General features: G+C 36.8%; 3 protein-coding genes across 5 annotated transcripts; 1 reads left to right on the forward strand and 2 right to left on the reverse strand.

Moving 5' to 3' along the window:
- Positions 1–546: 546 nt before the first annotated feature.
- Positions 547–13,400, reverse strand: LOC127861251 (uncharacterized). Of its 2 annotated transcripts, none has more exons than XM_052399677.1 (5): positions 13,296–13,400; positions 10,187–10,286; positions 8,761–9,403; positions 4,863–5,043; positions 547–2,137 (listed from the first exon to the last, which is right to left on the reverse strand). In XM_052399677.1, coding segments are annotated over exons 1-5 (1,857 nt in total). In that variant the 5' UTR covers positions 13,298–13,400; the 3' UTR covers positions 547–1,206. The 2 variants fall into 2 exon arrangements, with proteins under 2 accessions (XP_052255637.1, XP_052255636.1); XM_052399676.1 differs by having other exon boundaries at positions 10,187–10,288; positions 13,266–13,400.
- Positions 13,401–13,557: 157 nt separating this feature from the next.
- LOC127861266 (archaemetzincin-2-like) lies at positions 13,558–17,200 on the forward strand. Of its 2 annotated transcripts, none has more exons than XM_052399701.1 (5): positions 13,558–13,700; positions 14,345–14,429; positions 14,713–14,808; positions 15,011–15,425; positions 16,158–17,200. In XM_052399701.1, the coding sequence occupies exons 1-5, from the start codon at positions 13,617–13,619 to the stop codon at positions 16,453–16,455; spliced, it is 978 nt and encodes a 325-aa protein (XP_052255661.1). In that variant the 5' UTR covers positions 13,558–13,616; the 3' UTR covers positions 16,456–17,200. The 2 variants fall into 2 exon arrangements, with proteins under 2 accessions (XP_052255661.1, XP_052255662.1); XM_052399702.1 differs by having other exon boundaries at positions 16,181–16,424.
- Positions 17,201–17,335: 135 nt separating this feature from the next.
- LOC127861261 (equistatin-like) lies at positions 17,336–23,006 on the reverse strand. Its single transcript, XM_052399697.1, has 9 exons — positions 22,714–23,006; positions 22,114–22,242; positions 21,238–21,367; positions 20,425–20,504; positions 18,856–19,026; positions 18,383–18,494; positions 18,191–18,270; positions 17,761–17,975; positions 17,336–17,485 (listed from the first exon to the last, which is right to left on the reverse strand). The coding sequence occupies exons 1-8, from the start codon at positions 22,886–22,888 to the stop codon at positions 17,788–17,790; spliced, it is 1,065 nt and encodes a 354-aa protein (XP_052255657.1). The 5' UTR covers positions 22,889–23,006; the 3' UTR covers positions 17,336–17,485; positions 17,761–17,787.

Raw genomic sequence — 23,006 nt, forward strand, 5'->3', positions numbered from 1 at the left:
ATCACTACCATGTTGTTTCACTATAACTGAGTGTCCCTCCTGTATGTTTAAATCTAAATAGTTTGAATATGTATTAACTGCTAATCTAGGATGGTCTTGATTTCAGGTCAGCTCGCTTTGTTCACAAATGTTTCTTACAACACTGCAATAGACCTTTCCCAAAACTAGGTGACCTTAGGCTTCCTTTGAATTATTTTCTTGATAACTCAAACATAATGAGCCACTGTTCCTATTCAACTTCTGGGGACATTTTCCTCGGCCATTGATTTTAAAGCATGTGACTATTAACCATGTAGAATAATAATTATAATTTTAATAACATAACTTCTGATTAAAATGGTAAAATTATTTGACTTATTCAATTCAATAACTTTTTTAACTAATAGTCAATTTAAGATAATAATTACTGCTAAGAATATCGGTAGTGTACTTAAAGAATATAAGTGATAAAAGATGAACAAAAAAAATTTTTGCATTCAAAGTACAGCAAATGTTATATTTTAAGTGAGGTTTTTAATCAACAGTCGCAAATTATTGATGAAATAATTATAAATCCATTTATATTTCTTAACAAAATGCTTTGTACACTGATTGCCTGTCCACATAATCCAGTATCACACAATCCCAGTATCACACAATACCAACACCACACAATCCCATATATCGAACAATTCCAAAAATCACACAATTTAAAGTGGGTATATACGATTTTTTATATGTGTGTTAATTGTAATATATTGATAAAATATGTTACAATTACACAAAATAGGCAAGAAAAATGATATATTAAAGCCGAATTTCATAAAATGCAGCAAAGACAAATTAGCGGCCCAAGCATTGTGACGTACATATTTTCCTACAATAACCGAAGCATTCGTCTTTGTATTAGGATTGGAGTTAGTGTTTGTGTGTCGTATGAATAGATATTGTTGCAGGAATTTATATAAACCGTTAAACTAAGTTAAGATTCACATCGTACATGTATGATTTACATGCTGGCGAATTCGGCTGTACAGCCGTTTTCAATTTCAGAATTAAATATCTGGCTTATTTCGCATTTTTCGACACATGTTCTTCTTAACTTTTATTTTAATATTGAAATATATATATAATAAGTTTTTTTTTACACATTTTATATGAATTCATAAATATTTGACAAAATCGTATATACCCGCTTTAATACAAACAATTCAAATATAACATATACTAAATACAATGTTTCTCATATAGAGACTCCACAGTTTCCAGCAGATTGACTAAAGTTGCTGGGTTGTATGGCAACAGTTTTGCAGAATAAAGACGCTCAAGTTTTAGATTAATACGAATGAGCATACTAAGTGTTAGATCTAATACAGTATCTGAGGGGTAAGTCACCTCGCTGAGGCTGATTTCGTCTTGCTGGGAACTGAAATTATCATGTGCTCCTGCTCTTTCATCATTAAATTCATCTACACATGGGACATGATGTGCAATAGCTGACACTTTATGACATTTGTTTACATTCGTGGCTAAGGTTACTGAATTCTTACAATTTTGTGGACAACTGAGACTTGTCTCAATATTAGTCACACTTTCTCCAATATTTGATACTTTCTTTAAATCAGTAATATTGAGCTTATCTTCATAAAGAATAGATCCATTTGATCTCTGAACTGGTAAATTATTAATATCATATTCCTCCGTATCCTGGTCTTTATCGCTATCACTTTCATCATCATCATTATACGCACTGAGCATGGCCAGCCCACCTGAAGAGCATTTCATATCACAGCGCAAGTCCTCATTAGAATCTGTCTCCACAGGTCTACCAAATAGATTTGTAACAATATTCTCAGCCTGATCATTTGAACACATCTCATTCTGTTTACCACTTATCTCTTTTTCTGGTTCACACTCCGTTTCGGTAAAGTCTTTACATAACAAAAGTACATTTGAATTTCCTGAAATTTTTTCCAATAAATAAGCACATTCTATAAAATCCTGCCATGTGTGTATCAAGTGTCTCAGGTATAACATCATATACTCCCTGCAGCGTGTCTCTGGTGAGGTCAGAAGGTCAAGGACAGTCACATGGTCATAGCCCACACTGGTCACAAACTGTAGAAACTGAAAGTGGTGTTGACCTTTGACCTTTGGGCTGAAAATGCAGGTGTGGCAATTGTCAGTTTTTAACAATGATTATTTACCATGTATTACACACAATTTAAATCCCAAAAATTTTAACTTAAAAAGTTAATGCACATTTTACATTGATACAACACTCTTCTAAGTGTTTATATATATATAATTTGCCAAACCAATTGTGCTATTCTATATATCAATAATAGATCCCTTGCTCGGAATTTAAATCTAGAGCCTGTTTAACATCGTTAAATGTAAAACATGGCTAAGTATGGTACTTTTATTGTTTATGTAATATGATGGCAAAGGAAACAAAGTAACTTTTAAAAGTTAAAGTTAAAGATATATGACATAAAAATGAAGACAAAGTGATGCACATAGTTGCTAAACTTAACATTAACTTGTTATTCTATTACTTAACAATTTTTGTATGTGTTTATGTATATGCAATGGCCAGTGGCCGTATAGCAAATAAACTATCTATGGTATCTACCATTAGTAAGCAAACTTATAACTACAATGCACATTTCAATAATTTTACATTTATTTCGGAGTTATCTCTTTATAAAATGTATATATGCATTGTTAATGTTAGAAATAATTTCAATACCATTTTCCAATATGTTATGTTAAGAAGGATGTACACCCCAGTCAGATTTGTGATATACAATACTGATTGTGGTTGAAATAAAAGACGAAATATACAGACATTGCCATAAAAACTTAAAGTGCTAACAATGTTTTAATATAGCAATATACCGATAACTTACCCGTCCCCTAGTGGCCATGTTTTTCAACAGACCAGATCTATTTTGGATACTCATCCAAGATATCTTAAAAACAAATGTTCTGACAAATGTTCTGACCATGTTTCATAATGATTAAACAATAAATGTGACTATAAGAGTTTTAACAAGATTTTAATATAGCCATATAAGGAAAAATGCCCCCCGGCCATGTTTTTCAAACAACCAAACCCATTTTCGAAGCTGTCCAAAATATCATCTTCAAATATATCAAAATATTTTGACCAAGTTTCATGATGATTGGACAATAAATAAGGCCTCAAGAGTGTTATCAATGTTTTACCATAGCCATATATTAGGAGAAATGCCCTGCCCCCTGGGGGCCATTTTTCAACAGTCCAAGATATCATTACTCCTTATAATTAGAACAAATGTTCTGACCAAGTTTTCATAAAAATGGACTATAAATGTGACGATTAAAATGTTAACAATTTTTTTCTATAGCCATATAAGGAAAAATGCCCTGCCCCTGGCGGCCATGTTTTTCAAGCAACCAGAACTATTTACGAACATGCCCAAGATATCACTGGGACATATCCAGGGGCGTCGGATGCAAATTGACATTGGGGCGGCGGAGGGTATGGGTATGGGAGGGGTAGCCCCCTCCCATTTGTGGCGGTCCTGATTTTTTTTTAATTTTAGCATCAAATGGCACATTTTGGTGCGTTTTTATGCCTGATACCTTACATGTACCTTATACACGTCTATTGAAGGCATACTCTGAATGACAAAAGTTGTGACAGACAGACGATGGAGAACTGATCTCTATATGTCACAGTTTGTACTTTGTAGCAGGCGACACAACAATAGGGATCATATTTTGAAAGAACGTTCTTTGGGATTTTTTTCCCGAAATTCCGTTTTGGAAATTTGAAATTCGTTGGTTGGTTTGAAGTAGACATATTGAAATGACACAAAAAGTGGTAAAAAACATTAAATAACTTTTTTTAGAAATATCGATTTACTTTATTATTACAATTAATTCAGGTATCTTGAGGTATCTTTAATTTTGTGATAATTAAGGACTATTGGATATTGGCACATTTGTTCATGTCATACTTTCCCTTATATTAATAAAAAGAAGCAAAGGCTAAGATCATACCGACAATTTAAGATTCCCAGGTTTAAATACTCAAGAATAAGGGATTATCGCTATAAAAGAGACCGATCAAATTACAACAAAATTCACACGTATGTAACCGCGGGCCGGTGATGACAATCAACAATACACGTGTCATAACCATGATAGCATGATCATCTTTTGCTTCGTGGTAAAGATATTTTCAAATATACGGGTATTGAAATGAAAAAAAAGGTCTTTGCAGAAATTTCATTTTTTGCCGAAAATATTGGGGCGGCCGCTGCCTTCCCTGCCGCCCCAGCTCTGACGCCTCTGAAATCTTTTTACTTTAAATAGTTTCATGATGTGGCCTCTTTATTAAAGCCATTAATGTATTAAAGGCAAAATGCCCTGTCACCTGGAGGCCATGTTTTTTAACCAACCGGAACCATTTAAAACTCATCCAAGATATCATTGGCACAAATCTTCTGACCAAATTTCATGAAGATTGGAAATAAATGTGGCTTCTAGAGTATCAACAAGGCAAATGTTGACGCTGCATGGTGGACAAAAGCCGATCACAAAAGCTCACCATGAGCACTGTGCGCTCAGGTGAGCTTAAAATAAAGTCTTAGAATTGAGTAGTTAAACAGCAATATTGTAATATGCACTTTTGTTATCTGTATATTTTAAATAATGTATACATGTGCACATGTTTTAACTTTACATGAAACATTTGCTTGAAATTGAGTTTAAACTAATAACGCACTTAGAATATAGACTCAAGTTTAACTATTCTCTGAAGAACATCTTGCAAAAAAGACCGCTTAAAATTATCAAATGAATTACATGTACATTTAGTTATAATGGGTTACCTTGGAAACAATTTTATCAACAGAATCAGCATATCCATCCACATATCATCTTGCTCCCCAAATATTTCTGGTAACCATTGCCATGAATATGGCAGAGAATTATCTGAACTCCATGCAATCGTGGATACAATTGCTTCAAAATCCAGAATTAATTTGACACCTTCATTGCTGTCAGGTGACCCTGGAATAAATTACCAGTCAAAATTATTGTAAAATTAGTTCAAACTAGAGCTTTGTCACAGACGTGATGAATACCCGCACATGCCGCATTGACACATAATATTTTGCATGTCGTCTTCACAAAAAACAGCGGACACCATGCTCAATTTTTAAAACGCACAAAGTGACCCCTTGACCTAGTTTTTGACCCAGAAAGGCCCATGTTCTTGGCCTTAAGATCATCTCCATAAAACTTCTGACCAAGTTTGGTGAAGATGTAAACTACTTGAATTAGAGAGCGGACACCATGCTGAATGTTAAACAAGAAATGTGTTTGTCGGAAACACTATGTCCCCTTCTGCGCCGCTTTGAAATTTATTTATTTTTACCTTTGACCTTGAAAGATGACCTTGATCTTGAACTTCCACCACTCAAAATGTGCAGCTTCATGAGAACGCCGCTTTGAAAAAAATATTTTTGTTTTGGCCTTTGACTTTCAAGGATGACCTTGACCTTGAACTTCTACCACTCAAAATGTACAGCGTCATGAGATTGCCGCTTTGAAAAAAATAAATATTTTTGACCTTGAAGGATGACCTTGAAGGATGACCTTGACCTTGAACTTCCACCACTCAAAATGTGCAGCTTCATGAGAACGCCGCTTTGAATTTTTTTAATTTTTTTTTTTTTGACCTTTGACCTTGAAGGATGACCTTGACCTTGAAGGATGACCTTGACCTTGAACTTCCACCACTCAAAATGTGCAGCTTCATGAGAACACCGCTTTGAATTATTATTTTTTTACCTTTAACCTTGAAGGATGACATTGACCTTGAAGGATGATCTTGAACTTCCTACACTCAAAATGTGCAGCTTCATGAGAACGCCACTTTAAAATGTGTTGTTGTTTTTTACCTTTGACCTTGAAGGATGACCTTGATTTTGAAGGATGACCTTGACCTTTCACCACTCAAAATGTGCGGCTCCATGAGATACACATGCATGATGCCAAATATCAAGTTGGAATCTTCAATATTGCCAAAGTATTCATAGAATGAGCGATTTTGGCCACATGTAATTGACCTCTTACCTTGAAGGATGACCTTGACCTTTCACCACTCAAAATGTGCGGATCCATGAGATACACATGCATGCCAAATATCAAGCTGGTATCTTCAATATTGCCAAAGTATTCATAAAATGAGCAATTTTGGCCACATATATTTGACCTCTGACCTTGACTTTTCACCACTCAAAATGTGTGGCTCCATTGAGATACACATGCATGCCAAATTTGAAGTTGCTATCTTCAATATTGCAAAAGTATTCATAAAATGAGCGATTTTGGCCACATATATTTGACCTCTGACTTTGAAGGATGACCTTGACCTTTCACCACTCAAAATGTGCAGCTCCATGAGATACACATGCATGCCAAATATTAGGTTGCTATCTTGAATATTGAAAAAGTTATTGCAAATGTTAAAGTTGGAGCAAACAGACCAACAGACAGACAGGGCAAAAACAATATGTCCCCCACTATAATGGGTGGGGGACATAAAAAATACACTAAGTGACCCCGTGACCTAGTTTGAAGCCCGGAATGGTCCATACACAAACTTGTCCTAGAGATCATTTAGATAAAACTTGTGACCAAGTTTGGTGAGGATTGGATGAAAACTACTTGAATTAGAGAGGGGACAACATGGTGAGGTTTAAAATGCACTGAGATACCCCCTGACCTAGTTTTTGACCCGGCATGACCCATATTCAAACTTGACCTAGACATCATCTAGATACAACTTCTGACCAAGTTTGGTGAAGATTGGATGAAAACTACTTGAATTAGAGAGCGGACAACATTGTGATGTTTAAAACGCCCTAAGTGACCCCGTGACCTTGTTTTTGACCCGGCATGACACATATTCAAACTTGCTCTAGACATTATAAAGATACAACTTCTGACCAATTTTGGTGAAGATTGGATAAAAACTACTTGAATTAGAGAGCGGACAACACAGTGAGGTTTAAAACACACTAAGTGACCCCGTGACCTAGTTTTTGACCCGGCATGGCCCATGTTCGAACTTGACCTACACATCATCTAGTTACAACTTCTGACCAAGTGTGGTGAAGTTCGGATTTAAACTACTTGAAATAGAGAGCAGACACCATGCTCAATGTGTAAAACGTACTAAGTGACCTCATGACCTAGTTTTTGACCCGGGAAGGCCAATGTTCAAACTTGGCCTTAAGATCATCTAGATACAACTTCTGACCAAGTTTGGTGAAGATCGGATGAAAACTACTTGAATTAGAGAGCGGACAACATGCTGAATGTTTAAAACGCACTAAGTGACCCCGTGACCTAGTTTTTGACCGGGCAAGGCCCATGTTCGAACTTGGCCTTAAGATCATCTAGATACAGCTTCTGACCAAGTTTGGTGAAGATCGGATGAAAACTACTTGAATTAGAGAGTGGACAACATTGTGATGTTTAAAACGCCCTAAGTCACCCTGTGACCTTGTTTTTGACCCGGTATGACCCATATTCAAACTTGCTCTAGACATTATAAAGATACAACTTCTGACCAATTTTGGTGAAGATTGGATAAAAACTACTTGAATTAGAGAGCGGACAACATGGTGAGGTTTAAAACACACTAAGTGACCCCGTGACCTAGTTTTTGACCCGGCATGGCCCATGTTCGAACTTGAGCTACACATCATCTAGTTACAACTTTTGACCCAGTGTGGTGAAGATCTGATTTAAACTACTTGAAATAGAGAGCGGACACCATGCTCAATGTGTAAAACGTACTTAGTGACCCCCATGACCTTGTTTTTGACCCGAAAAGGCCCATGTTCGAACTTGGCCTAGACATCATCTACATTGTAGATACAACTTCTGACTAAGTTTGGTCAAGATCGGATGAAAACTACTTGAATTAGAGAGCAGACAACATGCTGAATGTTTAAAACACACTAAGTGACCCCGTGACCTAGTTTTTTACCCGGCAAGGCCCATGTTTGAGCTTAGCCTGAAGATCATCTAGATACAACTTCTGACTAAGTTTGGAGAAGATCGGATGAAAACTACTTGAAATAGAGAGCGGACAACATGCTGAATGTTTAAAACGCACTAAGTGACCCCGTGACCGAGTTTTTGACCCGACAAGGCCCATGTTCGAACTTGGCCTAGACATCACGTAGATACAACTTCTGACCAAGTTTGGTGAAGATCGGATGAAAACTACTTGAAATAGAGAGCGGACACTTAATACGGACCAAACGACAGACCGACAGACAAGCTAACTACTATATACCCCCCTAAACTTCGTTTGTGGGCGTCTAATAAAAATTCATCTGATATATGAGTACCGTAAAATACACATGAAATCGAACAAGTGATTTTATATAAATAAATATATTCACACCAATACACATAGGTCTCATTGTAATAACATATGAGGAATTCTAAAATCTTTAACAGAAAAACAAATACTCAAAGCTTATAAATGATATTAAAATCAACAATTTTGAAGAACTGATTTGTTTATTTTTTTAGGAGTAGTTATATGGAAAATTTTCAATAATGTTTAGTTTTTATAACTTTTTTTAATTAAGGAATGTATTGCTTTAAAGTTTACTTAGTGAACTATCCTTGATTTTTAACATGAATGATTAATTAAACATTAAATAGCAATGTAATATAAAGTCTTTAGTAAAATCTTCCTACCATCAATTAGATTCATACTGTACGCCAAGGATGTACACATAAACATCCATTCTCTGATGCAAGTTGGGTCATAACCTTTGTAATCTGCATTTTCACGTCCATCAATGACTCCAACAAAGTATGTGACTCCATGCTGACTTAAGACCTCATGCATGTCAAACCTCTTTGATGCAAACACTAGCCTCTCAGCCATTTCATATGCTACACTGTTGATAAGCTTATTCTTACTTGCAAACATAAATATATTTGTAAGAAATTTCTGAAGCATTCTCTTTACAAAATTTAAGAATCGCGATGAAAATAAAATTTCATCAAGAAGAACTTGATATTTTTCATGTAAAATCACGTTCAATGATATGGCAGCATCATTTTCCTGGCAGTCGTATAGCGGGACAAGTTTAAGAACTTTATGACAAAGATATAGAACTTCATAAATACAGCTGTTTGTGAAGTACAAGGAAGAAGCATCCATAATTGCTATGTCATGAAGTTTTTGCGACACTGCATCTTTAAATACAGTCACAGCATCTCGCCAGTTAATTTTGGACTTCTTTAAGAGCTGTCTCAACATTTCTAAGCCTCTACACAGCCCCACTGGTGAATTTGCTTTCACTATAACACTTTTAATTAACTGCAATGAGTCCTGTAAAATATATAACATTATAAAAATGTATGTGCATGTATATAATTTTAACATATATTATATAAGAGATTCCATTAATATTATATATTATATAATATTAATGGAATCTCACATAAACAAACAGTCTTTTTGTTGTTTTTGTCTTATATCTAATACCTATAAAAGCTTTCAACAATGTTTTGTGTTCTCTGTTGTGATACATGACCAATAACGATCCTCAATTGATACACTCACTGCTACATAATAAACATTAGTAATTTCTGTTTAAGTGACTGTGATATGTACATGTACTAATATATCGCTGATGTTAATAATTAGTAAATTCAAAACAAGGAAAAATCTATACATAATGTGTTCACTATCTTTTTATCTGTATAGTGAATAGAAAAGATAGCTTTTTATCTGTATAGTGAATAGAAAAGATAGCAAAAGATGTGTTTTGTCAGAAACACAATGCCCCCTATTGCGCCGCTTTGAAATAAAATTTCAATATATCATTTGGCAGGTTTAGAAATGATCTCCCTTTTAAAGCTTATTACTTCCCTTGGATTGTATGTTTTGAATTTTGACCTTGAAGGATGACCTTGACCTTTCACCACTCAAAATGTGCAGCTTCATGAGATACACATGCATGCCAAATATCAAGTTGCTATATTCAATATTGCAAAAGGTATGGCCAATGTTAAAAGTTTTCGAACAGACACAGACAAACGGACTGACAGTTCAACTGCTATATGCCACCGTACCGGGGAGGGGAGGGGGCATAAAAACACAAGCAGCTACCTGGTACTCAATATCTGCATGCTTAGCTTGTGCAACCAGTAATTTTTGGGCCATGTAAATTTCAAACTTGTCACTGCTGTTGTTTAGTAATAGGCTAAGCATCTGGAAAAAAAATTGTACACGAGTCACAATCTAATTTGATAATGGACATATGCACTTATACATATGTGAAGGTACATCCCATCTGAAAACTGAAGCAGTTTTTCTACTGAATTATCAATAGTAGCCAGTCTTCACGCTAAATATTTTAGCCAAATAGCCCTTCGGGCTAATACGATGGAATTTTGAATAGCCCGAAGACATGTTCAATAGCCCGAGGAGGTCAATTTAAATCTTATGACTTTTTTGGCCAGGAACACCAAAATAGTTATTAACAATCAGAAAATCTACTTCCATTAGTAAAAACTAGGGATGGCAACGAATACCGATTTCGGTATTCGAATATTCGGTCACCCTTCCGAACGAATATTCGGATATTCGGTCAACATCTGTTGAAAAAAGGTCAACTTTGTTTACCGTACCATTACTCCATGAATTCTACTTTCGTTTTTACCGGAAGTTCACCGGAAGCTACTAAATATTGACACAGCGTTGCCGTCGCTAATTCGAAGCTGATTTCGTTGATTACTTTTTATTGTTAAAATTGAATGACAAAAACTGTTTTTAAACTATTAATATTGTACATCAACAATAGAACGAGAAACATAAAATTACATGACGACAAAATAATTACATGACAAAACAGTTAGATCTACATATAATTAAAGCTGAACTTAAACGAATTATGTACATAGCCACAACACACTTTGAACCTGTTTAACGGACTAAACAGTCAGTCTTTTCAAGTTGCCACGTTTAAAAGACACTGGGATCGGCGACTTCTTATCGGATGATGACGTGAAATACTTCCAAGCAGCGGAAGGCTCAGATGGCATTTTGCTTGGACAGATATTTACTTTATGCGTGTAGCAATTATAATATTTTCAATTAAATGAGGACGAAATACCAAAAACATTTCTTTAAGTATAATACCTGATTGAATATTGAGTAATTAATTAATGTTTGGACCATACGATACGCAAATACTCATTAGAGGTTGAGTAAATTATTTTCTAAAAGCTTTTTTGAGTGGACAACGTGATTATAACCATACGATCTGTTTTGTTTTTCACACCAAGTCGGCTCTTTCTTAACTCGTTAAATCTTTGATCATTTTAAATGTAATTCGAGTTATTAGATCAAGACGGGTCGGTGTTTTAATTGTCATACGGTCTTATTTGTTTTTTACACAAAGTTGGTTTTTTCTTTACTCATTTAATCTTTGATAATTTTAAATGTAATTCGAGTCATTGGATCAAGTGCAGGTCGGTGTTTTGATTGCCCACGCGATTTGCACCTATCATAATTTTGACACAAAGTGTCTGGCTTTAAGCGGGATTTATGACCGGTATACTGTCATCACCATAGCGACGCATTATCGCGCCTACCGAAATAAACATTATGACACGAGGAACAACTTTTTTGACAATGTTTGAAGCAAATTTTACGAATACAAAGTCTTTGAAATTACTCGATTTTTTTTTTTCTTTCGAATATTCGATTCGGAAAACAGTATCCGAATATTCGGTCCGGGACCGAATATTCGGATATTCGGATATTCGTTGACATCCCTAGTAAAAACAGATGCATGTGATTACAGTAATAAAGGGTATAATGTTTCCTTTTGAAATGCATTTTATACAAAATGCACCAGATAATTATGCTGTTTATTGTAACTTTATTATTACACATGTTCTCATTCAATGATTCCATTAATCAGTTTGACCGGTGTTTTGTTTTATTTTAAAGCGAATTATTATCATGTTTAAAAAATATCCGAAAAACTTCAAAAATACATCAGCCTATTAAAATAACAGATTATTATCGTATTATTACTAGGACAATCGCCGGTGAATTTCTGAATTGTCGGCATGTGACTTCAGAACAAAAGGCCACTGGGTGTGTTAATTGCCCAATCTACAAGTGACAATGTCTGCTTCTTTAATTTACTCCCGATGTTTTGATAAGCATGTGTCAACCGTGAAAAGTATTGTATATTTGTAAACAGATTATAAGTAGCAAAATAGGTCACGTAGCAGAACGAGATTACAGAATAAACGAAAGTACTACAATTATTAATAATACATTAAAAAAACTTATTCTAATGCGCAAAAATAATTGATTAAAACACATGGAAACCTACCTGTAATAAGTATCAATTTGTTTTAACCCAATGCGTACAATATCCCTTACAGACTCTTTAATTTTTATTGAAAAAATTACTTGTCCATTTTTCATGAATTATAAATACATTTTCGGAAAACGCTTCTCAAATTAAATACGCTTCTAGATTGGTCATTATTTTAAAACATTACGAAGTGCCCGATGCGCGAACATCCCGGAACGTGATCTACACATGTTCAGTTTGAATAACCTCATCTTGGTTGGGCGTCAATTGCATCATTACTTTAAATAGCAACATACCCGGATGCTTACACGACAGTTTAGAAAAATGGCGGCCGCATGCTTTAAAACGTCATTTTAGGCATTTAAATAGCAAATTTAAACGTGCTTCTTAAAAACGCGTATAAATCAGGTTATTGATATGACGCTCAAATATTTAATCGACCGATCGGGCTATTTTATTAGCATTTAGGATCGACCGACCGGCCCAAGAATCGACTCGGGCTTCGGGCTTATAGGCTAATTCGAAGACTGATAGTAGCATTGCATAAAAGTTTTATAATCCCCTAATATAATGTTCACACATCATTTGACAATTATGTGGCTCCTTTTCTCTGGCTTAGAAAAACTCCGACTGTGCTTATAATCATAACTGCTCCTATTAAAATAATACCATGTTACGTTTTTAGAATTTTCCATAACATTTAATTGAAATGCGATCTATTAGTTCAATCCGAAATGTTTTCTGGTCGAATACTGGTATATGGACATCAACAAACGATATCTATGAAATTAAACAAAATATTTCCAGAGATTTGTATCTATAATTTTAAGAAGACATACACCTATTATTTACCAGATATAATTTTCCTTTGTAATTGTAAATATCTTGTTATACGTTTAAAATCGTGTTGTTTTAATTCATATAACAATCAGTTATCGCGAATACATGTTGTGTTTCCAGAAAAGACTATACCGAACCGTGTGTTTACTAAAATGCCGATGGTATTGACACTTTCATTAGTTGTTTGTGTTTTCGGTTAGTATATTTGTAAAATTAGTGTTCAAACATCTTTCAGAACATGTTTTCATTGCATAATTGAAATATCTTACATTTAGTTGAAATGATGTGTTAACATTAAAAAAGTTAGTTAAGTCGGTGTTAAAATCCACTCGTTGTCACTCTGGAAGAGACATACCGGTAGATATGGCAAGCGGTGCGAATCCCAGTGCCAACAAATGTTTGTTTGATGACCACCTGTTACAGGCTATTGGTATCAAGAAGGACACGGTAAGATACACAGCTTTATTGGATTGAGTTAGTTAACTATTTTAACATATACCTCATGTTTTATAATCAATAACACGTATTGTTTCTTACGACTGTCTGGGGACTGTGAATACAATTTATGTACATTTGAAAAAACTGGGCATAATGTATGTGCGTAAAGTGTCGTCCCTGATTAGCCTGTGCGGTCCACACAGGCTAATCAGGGACGACACTTTTCGCCTAAATTAGATTTTTGCTAAGAAGAGACATTTAAACGAAAAATGTCATAAAAGCGGAAAGTGTCGTCCCTGATTTGCCTGTGCGAACTGCACAGACTAATCTGGGATGACACTTTACGCAAAAGCATTATGTCCAGTTTTCTAAGAACGCGGCTTAATTTACAGTCAGTACATTTAAGCCTCGCTCTGGGAAAACGGGACTAAATGCATATGCGTAAAGTTAGTATCGTTCGAGACAGGGACCTATACAAACTATAGATCTCTGTTCGAGATAAGCCTCTGCAGTCCGCGCAGGCTAATATGAATATACACTTTCTGCATTGACTGTGTTTTCTTTCGAAGAGACTTTCATCACACGAACAATTATTTTACATTTATGGTCCACGATTAGCCGTGCGAACTAATTGCTTGCTTGTTTCATTTCAGTCAGCGGGCAGAGATGACTGCAGTTATATCGACATGTTCGCCGGAAAGCAGGGACAAGCAACATACATTAAAATGTTTGTCCCAGGTGCGTATTCACTTAAGTTGAACTACAGTTTCCCTAAACCTGAATTCTATTAAAATAGTTAACATAATGGTACACCTTCTACCCAGTAGATCACCTACCGGTATTTTCATATTGATTTTGTACATAAGGTTCGTTGAACTTTAGTATTAAGACTTCGGAAACCAGATCGTACCATACCATAAGTAAGATATGCATTTGTAACAAAGTTGATGTTCGGATCAAACTGTAATTAAACGTTTTAATAAATGTTATGTATGCAGTGCTCACTGATAGTCCTTTTTAGAGGAAGGTCTGTTTGAACCAATGGAGAAACCAAAATCTGGAGACTGGCTCAAAGAACATACAGAACGTGGGCAGACTTTCAAACAATTCATTACTGGTAAAAAGGAATGCAGTGATCTGTATTCATTGCATAAATGCACATAGAGATATTACATATATTCTACTAGGTAACGCAAACATAAGTTGCATATACCAATAAGCTTTTAAGAGTTTATCTGCGCGACAACATACTTTCAACATACATAAGTTACTATATTGCTTGCAATTGTTTATTGATTTTAATGTTTTGCATGGATAAGGTTCCTACAGAAGCCCCGACAGTGTTCACAAGACCGTCTACTTGTTACCCATGGTATTCAAGGAGGATCCAGTTCCGCCGGAAGTGATCGCCCCCCTGGAGCGCTTCGCCGCAATATTCTTTGGTATGCCAGCGAGCGTCATGGCACCGGAAAGTTTTCTTGGTCGCGCGTCAGATCGCGTGAACGCCGGGGTGTATCAGGTACATGCAGGGGAGCTCCTTGGAGCCATGGGAAAGAACTTGAAGCGGGACGCGTTCTGCTGTGCCGGGATAACCATGGCGGATTTATACCCTCGGGAAAGCTGGAACTTTGTATTCGGCCTCGCAAGCAGTGCTGGCAATACCGGTGTATATTCTCTTGCTCGTTATCTGTCAAACTTTGGTGATCATCAATATACGCGGATAGACCTAACTAGGTAGGTTAATTGTTAGTTTTTATTGTTGGAAATATGAACATTATGACTACCGGTAAACGTTATAAAGCAGAAACACTGCCATTCATCAGTAAAAGCTGAGCTCTACTCAAAATCACATCGGTCATCTATAAAATATTAAATAACGTTTCCGCTACAAATTTATGCAATTATTTTAATAATGGCGTTGTTAATTTTTAAAAAAAGACAAGTTAAAATGCGTTGGATGTTCGTCACGCATCAGAACGACACATAGTGGTTAATTTACCATTACACCACGATAACGTTAAAACCACCGGGACTTCTTTTTGCTTTGCTTATTGTCCCCTACCGGTGAAACCAGAGGGGACTCATGGTTTTCGCTCTGTGTGTCAGTCAGTCGCTCAGTCAGTCAGTCTGTCACACTTCTGGATTTTGCGATAACTTTAAAAGTTATACATATTTTTTTCATGAAACTTGAAATATGGATAGATGGCAATATGGAGATTATGCACGTCATTTCATTTTGTTCCTATGTCAAGAATTCTGGTTGCTATGGCAACAAATATACTAGAAATATTGCTGACAATTTTGGAGTTTTACCGGTCGGGGACCATATTGCTTGACCATACATAGTCTTGTTGGATATGTTAACAATAATTTAGTCGTTTGCTGTCCATCAAACAAACACACAGGAGATATATTTTATATTACACTTATGATGTGAACAGCTATCTGATATGTCTCCGTTTTCAGAGACCCTTTGTCTGTGATTCTAGTTCGAGCATGCAAGACAATGTGCCACGAGATTGGTCACATGTTCGGCATTCGCCACTGCGTGCATTTCAAGTGTCTAATGAACGGCAGCAACCACCTGGCTGAATCGGACGGACGACCGAACTTCTTGTGCCCGGTCTGCTTGCGGAAGTTGCAGCATGCCTGCAGGTTCGACGTCGTGAAGCGCTACCGAGACATGCGCGAGTTTTGGTCAGAGCAAAGGGTGCCTACACTGACGGACTGGCTGGATAGAAGACTGTCCACGTTAACTTGTTGACGTACATGTAGATTTTCGCCAGTAATCACCGATATAAAGCGGGCGCAGGAGTCGCATGACTACGTGTAACCCATTTATGCCTAGTGGACTCTCCCATCCTTCTAAATTGGATCAATTGATTTCCAAAATTAGGGATATCTAGTATAATTATTTCTATATTTTGAATATTTCTTACATAAATTTCTTTAAGCAAACAGCGCAGACCCTGATGAGACGTCTCATCTGGGTCCACGCTGTTTGCCAAGGCCTTTTTCTAGACGCTAGGCATAAATGGGTTAATGTCAGTGTCATAGTGCAACACTTTTCTGTCAAAATTTGTCTAGGTGAACTCTCTTATGAATACGACATAACAAATGTTATTTCTATAACACGGTATTTCGCGCACAAAATCTACATGGATCCCTTCAAAGACAAATGTTTGTTTTTTTATGTCTAAGGTTAGAATATATTAAAATATGGCATGTACTATCTCTAACTTCCTGTTCAGTTATCTGTGTTCAAAACATTTTCTCGTGCACAAGCCCAAATATATGGTTTTATTTAAAGTCAACGTCGTACAAATATTTGCTACCTTTTGTTGATATCGACTTTGTATCTATTTAAAGCAGTATATATCAAGTATGTTATTTTGTAACTAGATACGAAATTGCTCGTAAAATTGTGTTAAATATTCATTTACTTTAAATGCCTACTTTTGTATATTTTACACGTGTTTATAAATTATGATGTTTTCGTCACCCCTCAATTCGACTTCGGCCTTGTATTAAATTGGAAAATTTCTCATACAGAAACAGATATAAACTTATAACAACACAATTATAATGTATTGAATGGGTCAACTCCCAAACCAGAAATACAAAATACAACCCGCACTTGCCTATGATCTTCATAAAGTTTATTATAAAATCTCAACATATAAAACATAGTAGAAAATGAAAAACGAAAATAAAACGTTGGGATACAAAGTGTAGGTCATTGCAGATCAACATTTGCCATGAATTCTGTATCCGTGGCCGCGTGCTTATAAACACTGCAATGGACAAGCAAAGAGTATATTAAACTTGATTAATAAATCTTATGTATGTATAAGCAATTAAGTTGTATTTGTGTTCCGTGTTCAATGGATTAGTTACATAATAGAGATTTAAGTTGTGTTAATCAAACAAGCATTCTGTCCTCACTTAGAATACATTTTAAAACAATTTATCAAGATGAACCGACAATTTATGTCAGACCGTTCGCGGCGTCTCCTTTTTAAGCAGTTCAACTGAAGTTGTTAATGATGCACGGCATTGAAATACCTACCATATGTCAAAAGTTTGAGACATCATTTCAGCACTTCAGATCGTTTATGTCGCCAATGGAAACGGATTGGTCCCCTAGGCGGTATCCGGCATCGTCTGTGCAATAACAGCTGGAGCCGATGCACTGGTACGACTGGTAGTTGCCGTTAGCCCGACACGTGTGGATGCGGCCCAGAATTCCCATCGCCTCGTATGTGTCCTTGTCACGTGCGCACTCTGCCATTGTCACGTGTTTATGAATAGGCAGTGGTTTGGCGATTTTAATATTAAGTAATTTCGTCCAAATGAATATTTATACATGGAAATGTTATGAATTATATGCTATTTTGGAACGTACAATAAATGCGCGTAGCTAGAATATAATATCTATGGATAAAATGTGTGGTGTTAATTGTTTAAAATAATTATTGTTATATGTTTGAAATTCTTACGGCATGTCATGTGGACCTTCTCGGAAATTGGTGCAGAGTAACCCTCGATCTTTGTGCCATCCTTTCGTACACAGTAACACCTAAAACAGTAGGCACTGACTTAGGAAGTTGAATATCAGTTTGATCGACACCGCACGACAAGGCCTAATAAACGACATCCAGATGAGTTATGTTATACGGAATCAAACGTACCCAGATCCCTTACACTGTCGTGGCGCGTATTTTCCGTCAGCGTCACACTCGGGTACAAACACTCCTAGAAGATTGCTGGTCTGAGCGGTAGCTAGCTCGTGAGCGCATGCACCTGAAAGTAACACGTGTGTTTAAGAATTGTGTTTTTTTCTATTTTTATATACAATGGTCTCTCATCGGTCTAAGTCGTCTTCTGCTCAGGTACCACTCTGTCGTTTTCGGCTCCGGTACCTCTCTTTGTCGTTGTTGGCACAGGAACTACTTAAAAGGACCTCGGGTACTCTTGAGCATACTCACCGTTGGCAACATCAGTGGTCTAAAGTGCTAAATGCAGTCTTAAATTTAGGAAGGTTTGTAGTTTTTTTTCCATAAATGCTCATGACCACTCACCTAAATACATATCTTGGACGTGAAACAACAAAAACAAACATGTAGTCGTAGCGTATACAATGTTCGAAGGCTTATCTTCCTACCAGAGGAGTACAGAAATCCTCCAATGTTTCCAACCAGGTTTCCGGTCGGCGCCGCGGTGGTCGCCTGTACCGCAGGCGGCTGGGTTGTCTGGTAATTGCCGTTGGGGGCGCAGTAGAACATTTTGCCAATCAGTCCGCTCTTCATGTAGTTGTCAAGGTCGACGGCGCATTCTACAACGTCCGAATATCAAAGCATAATAAACTGAACACCTTTGTTTATAACATTTATCAAATCTCTTGTTTTGATGTTATTAATACAATTTTTGCAGAGCCCGCTTGCGGAGAGCTCGATATAGAAGTCACGTTGGTCGAGTGTATTTGCGCGAGTGTTCTTGTTCGGACTGTAACTTTGAAAGTCACCGTATAATCCACTGTGAACGTGTCATTCTTCATGGAAGTTTTTTTAGTAACTTTCCACAAATGACAACCATATATGTGTAATGAAAGAAAACATGTTTTCGTACCTCAAAAGACAAGGCCATATTTATAGGTCTAAAGTGAAACCTTAAAAAATGCCTTTACGGACTGTAAGTTTATCGTTTATAATGTATCATGCTAATTACAAATAATTTGGCCCACATGGCCACAACGAGGTGACGTAGTGTCGCGTATGGCATCCGTTTCCTTAACTCAAACGGCAAGGTAACACTTCGAGGTAAAATGTCAATTTTTGCCATAAAATAGATTGTCTGTTTTGTTATTTTGTCATTCATCGTTCAATTTTACAATTACTTACCACCAATGATCACTGTTATCACTTAGAGAGGGAATGTAACTGATAGCAACCGTCTTCATACCTTAAAGTCGAGGTCACGCGTTGCGTGCGAAGGTCAAATTTGGCCATAGAGAAGCTTATCTCCATCGTTCAACCAGACATAATTTACCACAAATGCCCATCATGTGGACACTGAGCGTTTAACAACGCCCCCCTCCCCCTACCTCAATGTCAAGTTTAAAGCTCGTGTCCAATATGTAACTAACATGTCAAAGACCTATATAGAGATATTATAGGTCTTTGAACATGTCAAACGTGCATTTTGGAATTTTACTGTTTGTAGGGACTGTAACGTCCCCATCATAAAAAAATAATTTGCCAAACTGTTCACCATGTCCAGAGGATGATTGTCGCCTCATTAGGCAAAGGTCTAGGTCACGCTTATGGCAAGTCAGACATGTACATGTCACAGCCTGTTAAGTAATTAAAAGCATTTTAAATAGACTCGACATATTAGCGACAGTCATGTAGAATTCAACTAGTTGATCTTACATATAACCTTTAACAAATACACAGGCGTTTATGCTATTCTGCAACATATCATAGTTCATTTCGGTATATTAATTGTGTGATCCCCGTACCCTCCTTATAAAACCTGCGTGATGTGTGTCCAGAGTACAGTAGTATTGTTACTTGCATGTGTGCAAAAAACAGTGAAAACAAATGCACATTTGTTACAGTTAAAGCTCTTGCAAGTTAACATCTGTGTTTTTTCGAGACTTTTTTATACCATACTAACAAATTTGAATGGAACTAAAGAATCATAAGAAATAAAATAAAACGTAAGGTCTTACGGCAGTTCATGTTGGCCAGGTTTCCGATGGTGTCCTGGAAGTCCTGTAGTTGGTTCCCCTGTCTGTCTGAGCACGTGCACCTGCATACACGGAGCACACAGGTACACGATAGTGTTGCACGAAACATTGTCTACTGGGCGTGAACAGTTCTACTTTAACACGGGGTTGAATTTAATTGTGGTTGAACATTTGTACGAATAGTTCAATTGTTAGAAAGCAGTTATACGAATAGTTTCTTTGGAAGAACAAATGCAAGAATAGTTGATTTTTGTTAAGGGAATACTTGTACAAATTGTTGAATTGTGTGATAATTGTTTTACAGTTGCATTTTGGACGAACACTTGCTTGAAAAAAAAACGAATTGTGAATGAACAGTTGTATGAAATAGTTGCATAGCGGCCATTAGCGGGTGAGCAGTTGCACAAAGGAATGCATTGTGGATGAACCATTCTTGTGATAGTTATGTGATTGGTGGAAAGTTATACGAAAATGTGCTTGTGACCGAAGAGTTTAATCATCTGCGTTATTGGTGAACGGATCTAGGAATGCTGACATTTTAATTACACTGTTGATTGAAAAATTGAAGTGAACAGTCTTAAGAACAGCTGCATGGTGGTAGAAAATATATCTCATCGATTTTGGCTCATGCAAACTGCTTTTAACAGTATTTACTCATTGTGTTGTGTTTAAACAATCAAACGGTACCCCATGCTTGAGGAACTTGAAAAGGTCTGACAAAACTTAACCTTACGGTCAAGTTCTTCCTGATTATTTAGCACCTCTACGTAATATTTTTATGAACGTATGACGTACACAGATCCGATGCACTGAACGGCGCTGTAATAGCCATTGACGTCACACGAGGGCGAGGAGACGCCAATCAGCGGCAGACCGTTAGCCTGCGCCCTGCGTATCTCCTCCTTGCGGACCGCACATGGGGCGTCTGGTGATAGTAAAGAACAAGAAAATCATTAGTATCATTTTTTTATAAGATGTTTCTTATGCAAAGTCGATATAGCTTGTGGTATTGTAAAATAAGAGAACCGGTAGTTTCATTTTCATTTATAACTTAATATTTTTCTTAAACAAGTTAGATATTAAACGCATGTTGTAGATGTAGGTAACAGACTAAGTAATCGTCTGTTCGCAAGGCCGACTCTTATGCTTAGCATTTATAGTTGTTGTGTGTGTGTTTTTGCATACATTTTATAGCGCTAAGAGCAGAGATTACGCCATTGGTTATTGTTAAGGAAGGTATAACACATGTATATGTGTTCGACTTAATCATTTATATGTGTCTTGTTCTGTGAAAGTTGGCCATAATGCATGTGCGTAAAGTGTCGCCCCAGATTAGCCTGTGCAGTCTGCACAGGCTAATCAGGGACGACACTTTCCGCTTTAATGGTATTTTTCGTTTAAAGGAAGTCCCTTTTTACCGAAAATCTAGTTTAAGCGGAAAGTGTCGTCCCTGATTAGCCTGTGCGGACTGCACAGGCTAATCTGGGACGACACTTTACGCACATGCATTATGCCCAGTTTTCTCAGAACAAGACACATATGAGCCTCTGGGACAATATTTTTTGCATATGCATTAAGCCCCGTTTTCTTAGAGCGAGGCTCTTATGTATACTGAACACGACGGTTAAACCATGATACAGTTCAGAAAAATGTAACCACTATTTCGCTTACCAGTCACTGTGTCGGCGGCCTCCTCCTTCACGCATGTCTGAGTGTCTCGGTCACACTGGAGCCCCGCGCCACACTCGGTAGTAGCAGGCACCCCGAGGAGCAGGGTGGACAGGCAGTTGTCTCCTTCCGCTACAGTAGACGAACGTGTTCAATGTTCGTGAATATCATACAGAATCAAATCTTTTACAAAGGTCTCTATATGTGTATTTATTTGTTCCTGAAGTGGCGCATATTATATGTTGATAAGAACAAGAGACAAAACTGATGTCGGTACATGCAATATAAAAATACAGTTTTCTTCTCAATTTTAAAGGACACAAAAATTAACAAACATATTTTGCGCAGCGGAAGCAAATAATAGTTTTGAACATCATGCAAGTTATTCACATACATATACAGTACTGCATGTGTTTGTATATCGTGCATACATTATAAAGTTCTTATTTGCCTTCGCAGATTGAACAAAACATATAAGATGCTCATTTTCTAAGGGAATTAGTTATACAGACAAACATGTATTATGTCTTATTTGACTATAGTGTAACTATGCTTATTTATAAAATAAAACGTGTCACAAAACCCAAGCGTCTGAGAACATACCGAGCTGCGTCATACAGATGTCACAACAGCCGCACCATCCGCCACCCTGGTTCACGCGACCCTCGCAGTTCTGAACAGAAGCGCATCGCACTGTGTGACAAGCGTTTTGCGGGCACAGAATCATCGCCCGCGCGCCGGCAGCTGCCAGCATCGAGATCACTAGAAGCTTTATCATATTTATATCTTTTACGAGTGGTGTAGCTTAATTTTATAAACAGTGTTAAGAGTAAAGCAAGCCAGCCAATTTGTTGATGTGGCATGAGTTAATACAAGGTTTATATAGGGGAATATGC

Source organism: Dreissena polymorpha, chromosome 15 (assembly GCF_020536995.1).
Source record: "Dreissena polymorpha isolate Duluth1 chromosome 15, UMN_Dpol_1.0, whole genome shotgun sequence".
In the NCBI taxonomy this organism is placed as follows: Eukaryota; Metazoa; Mollusca; class Bivalvia; order Myida; family Dreissenidae; genus Dreissena; species Dreissena polymorpha.

What these genes read in the sequence shown, in the direction of transcription:
- LOC127861251 (XM_052399677.1), bottom strand. An exon ending in CAGTATGAATCTAATTGATG is followed by an intron (nt 5,044 to 8,760) that starts GTAGGAAGATTT and finishes AATTTATTCCAG; the next exon opens with GGTCACCTGACAGCAATGAA. An exon ending in TTGATAAAATTGTTTCCAAG is followed by an intron (nt 2,138 to 4,862) that starts GTAACCCATTAT and finishes CTGCATTTTCAG; the next exon opens with CCCAAAGGTCAAAGGTCAAC.
- LOC127861266 (XM_052399701.1), top strand. Translation starts at nt 13,617, where the DNA reads ATGGCAAGCGGTGCGAATCCCAGTGCCAACAAATGTTTGTTTGATGAC. An exon ending in CATTAAAATGTTTGTCCCAG is followed by an intron (nt 14,430 to 14,712) that starts GTGCGTATTCAC and finishes AGTCCTTTTTAG; the next exon opens with AGGAAGGTCTGTTTGAACCA. An exon ending in TTTCAAACAATTCATTACTG is followed by an intron (nt 14,809 to 15,010) that starts GTAAAAAGGAAT and finishes TGCATGGATAAG; the next exon opens with GTTCCTACAGAAGCCCCGAC.
- LOC127861261 (XM_052399697.1), bottom strand. Translation starts at nt 22,888, where the DNA reads ATGATAAAGCTTCTAGTGATCTCGATGCTGGCAGCTGCCGGCGCGCGG. An exon ending in CATCTGTATGACGCAGCTCG is followed by an intron (nt 22,243 to 22,713) that starts GTATGTTCTCAG and finishes CGTCTACTGTAG; the next exon opens with CGGAAGGAGACAACTGCCTG. An exon ending in GTTCAGTGCATCGGATCTGT is followed by an intron (nt 20,505 to 21,237) that starts GTACGTCATACG and finishes CCGTGTATGCAG; the next exon opens with GTGCACGTGCTCAGACAGAC.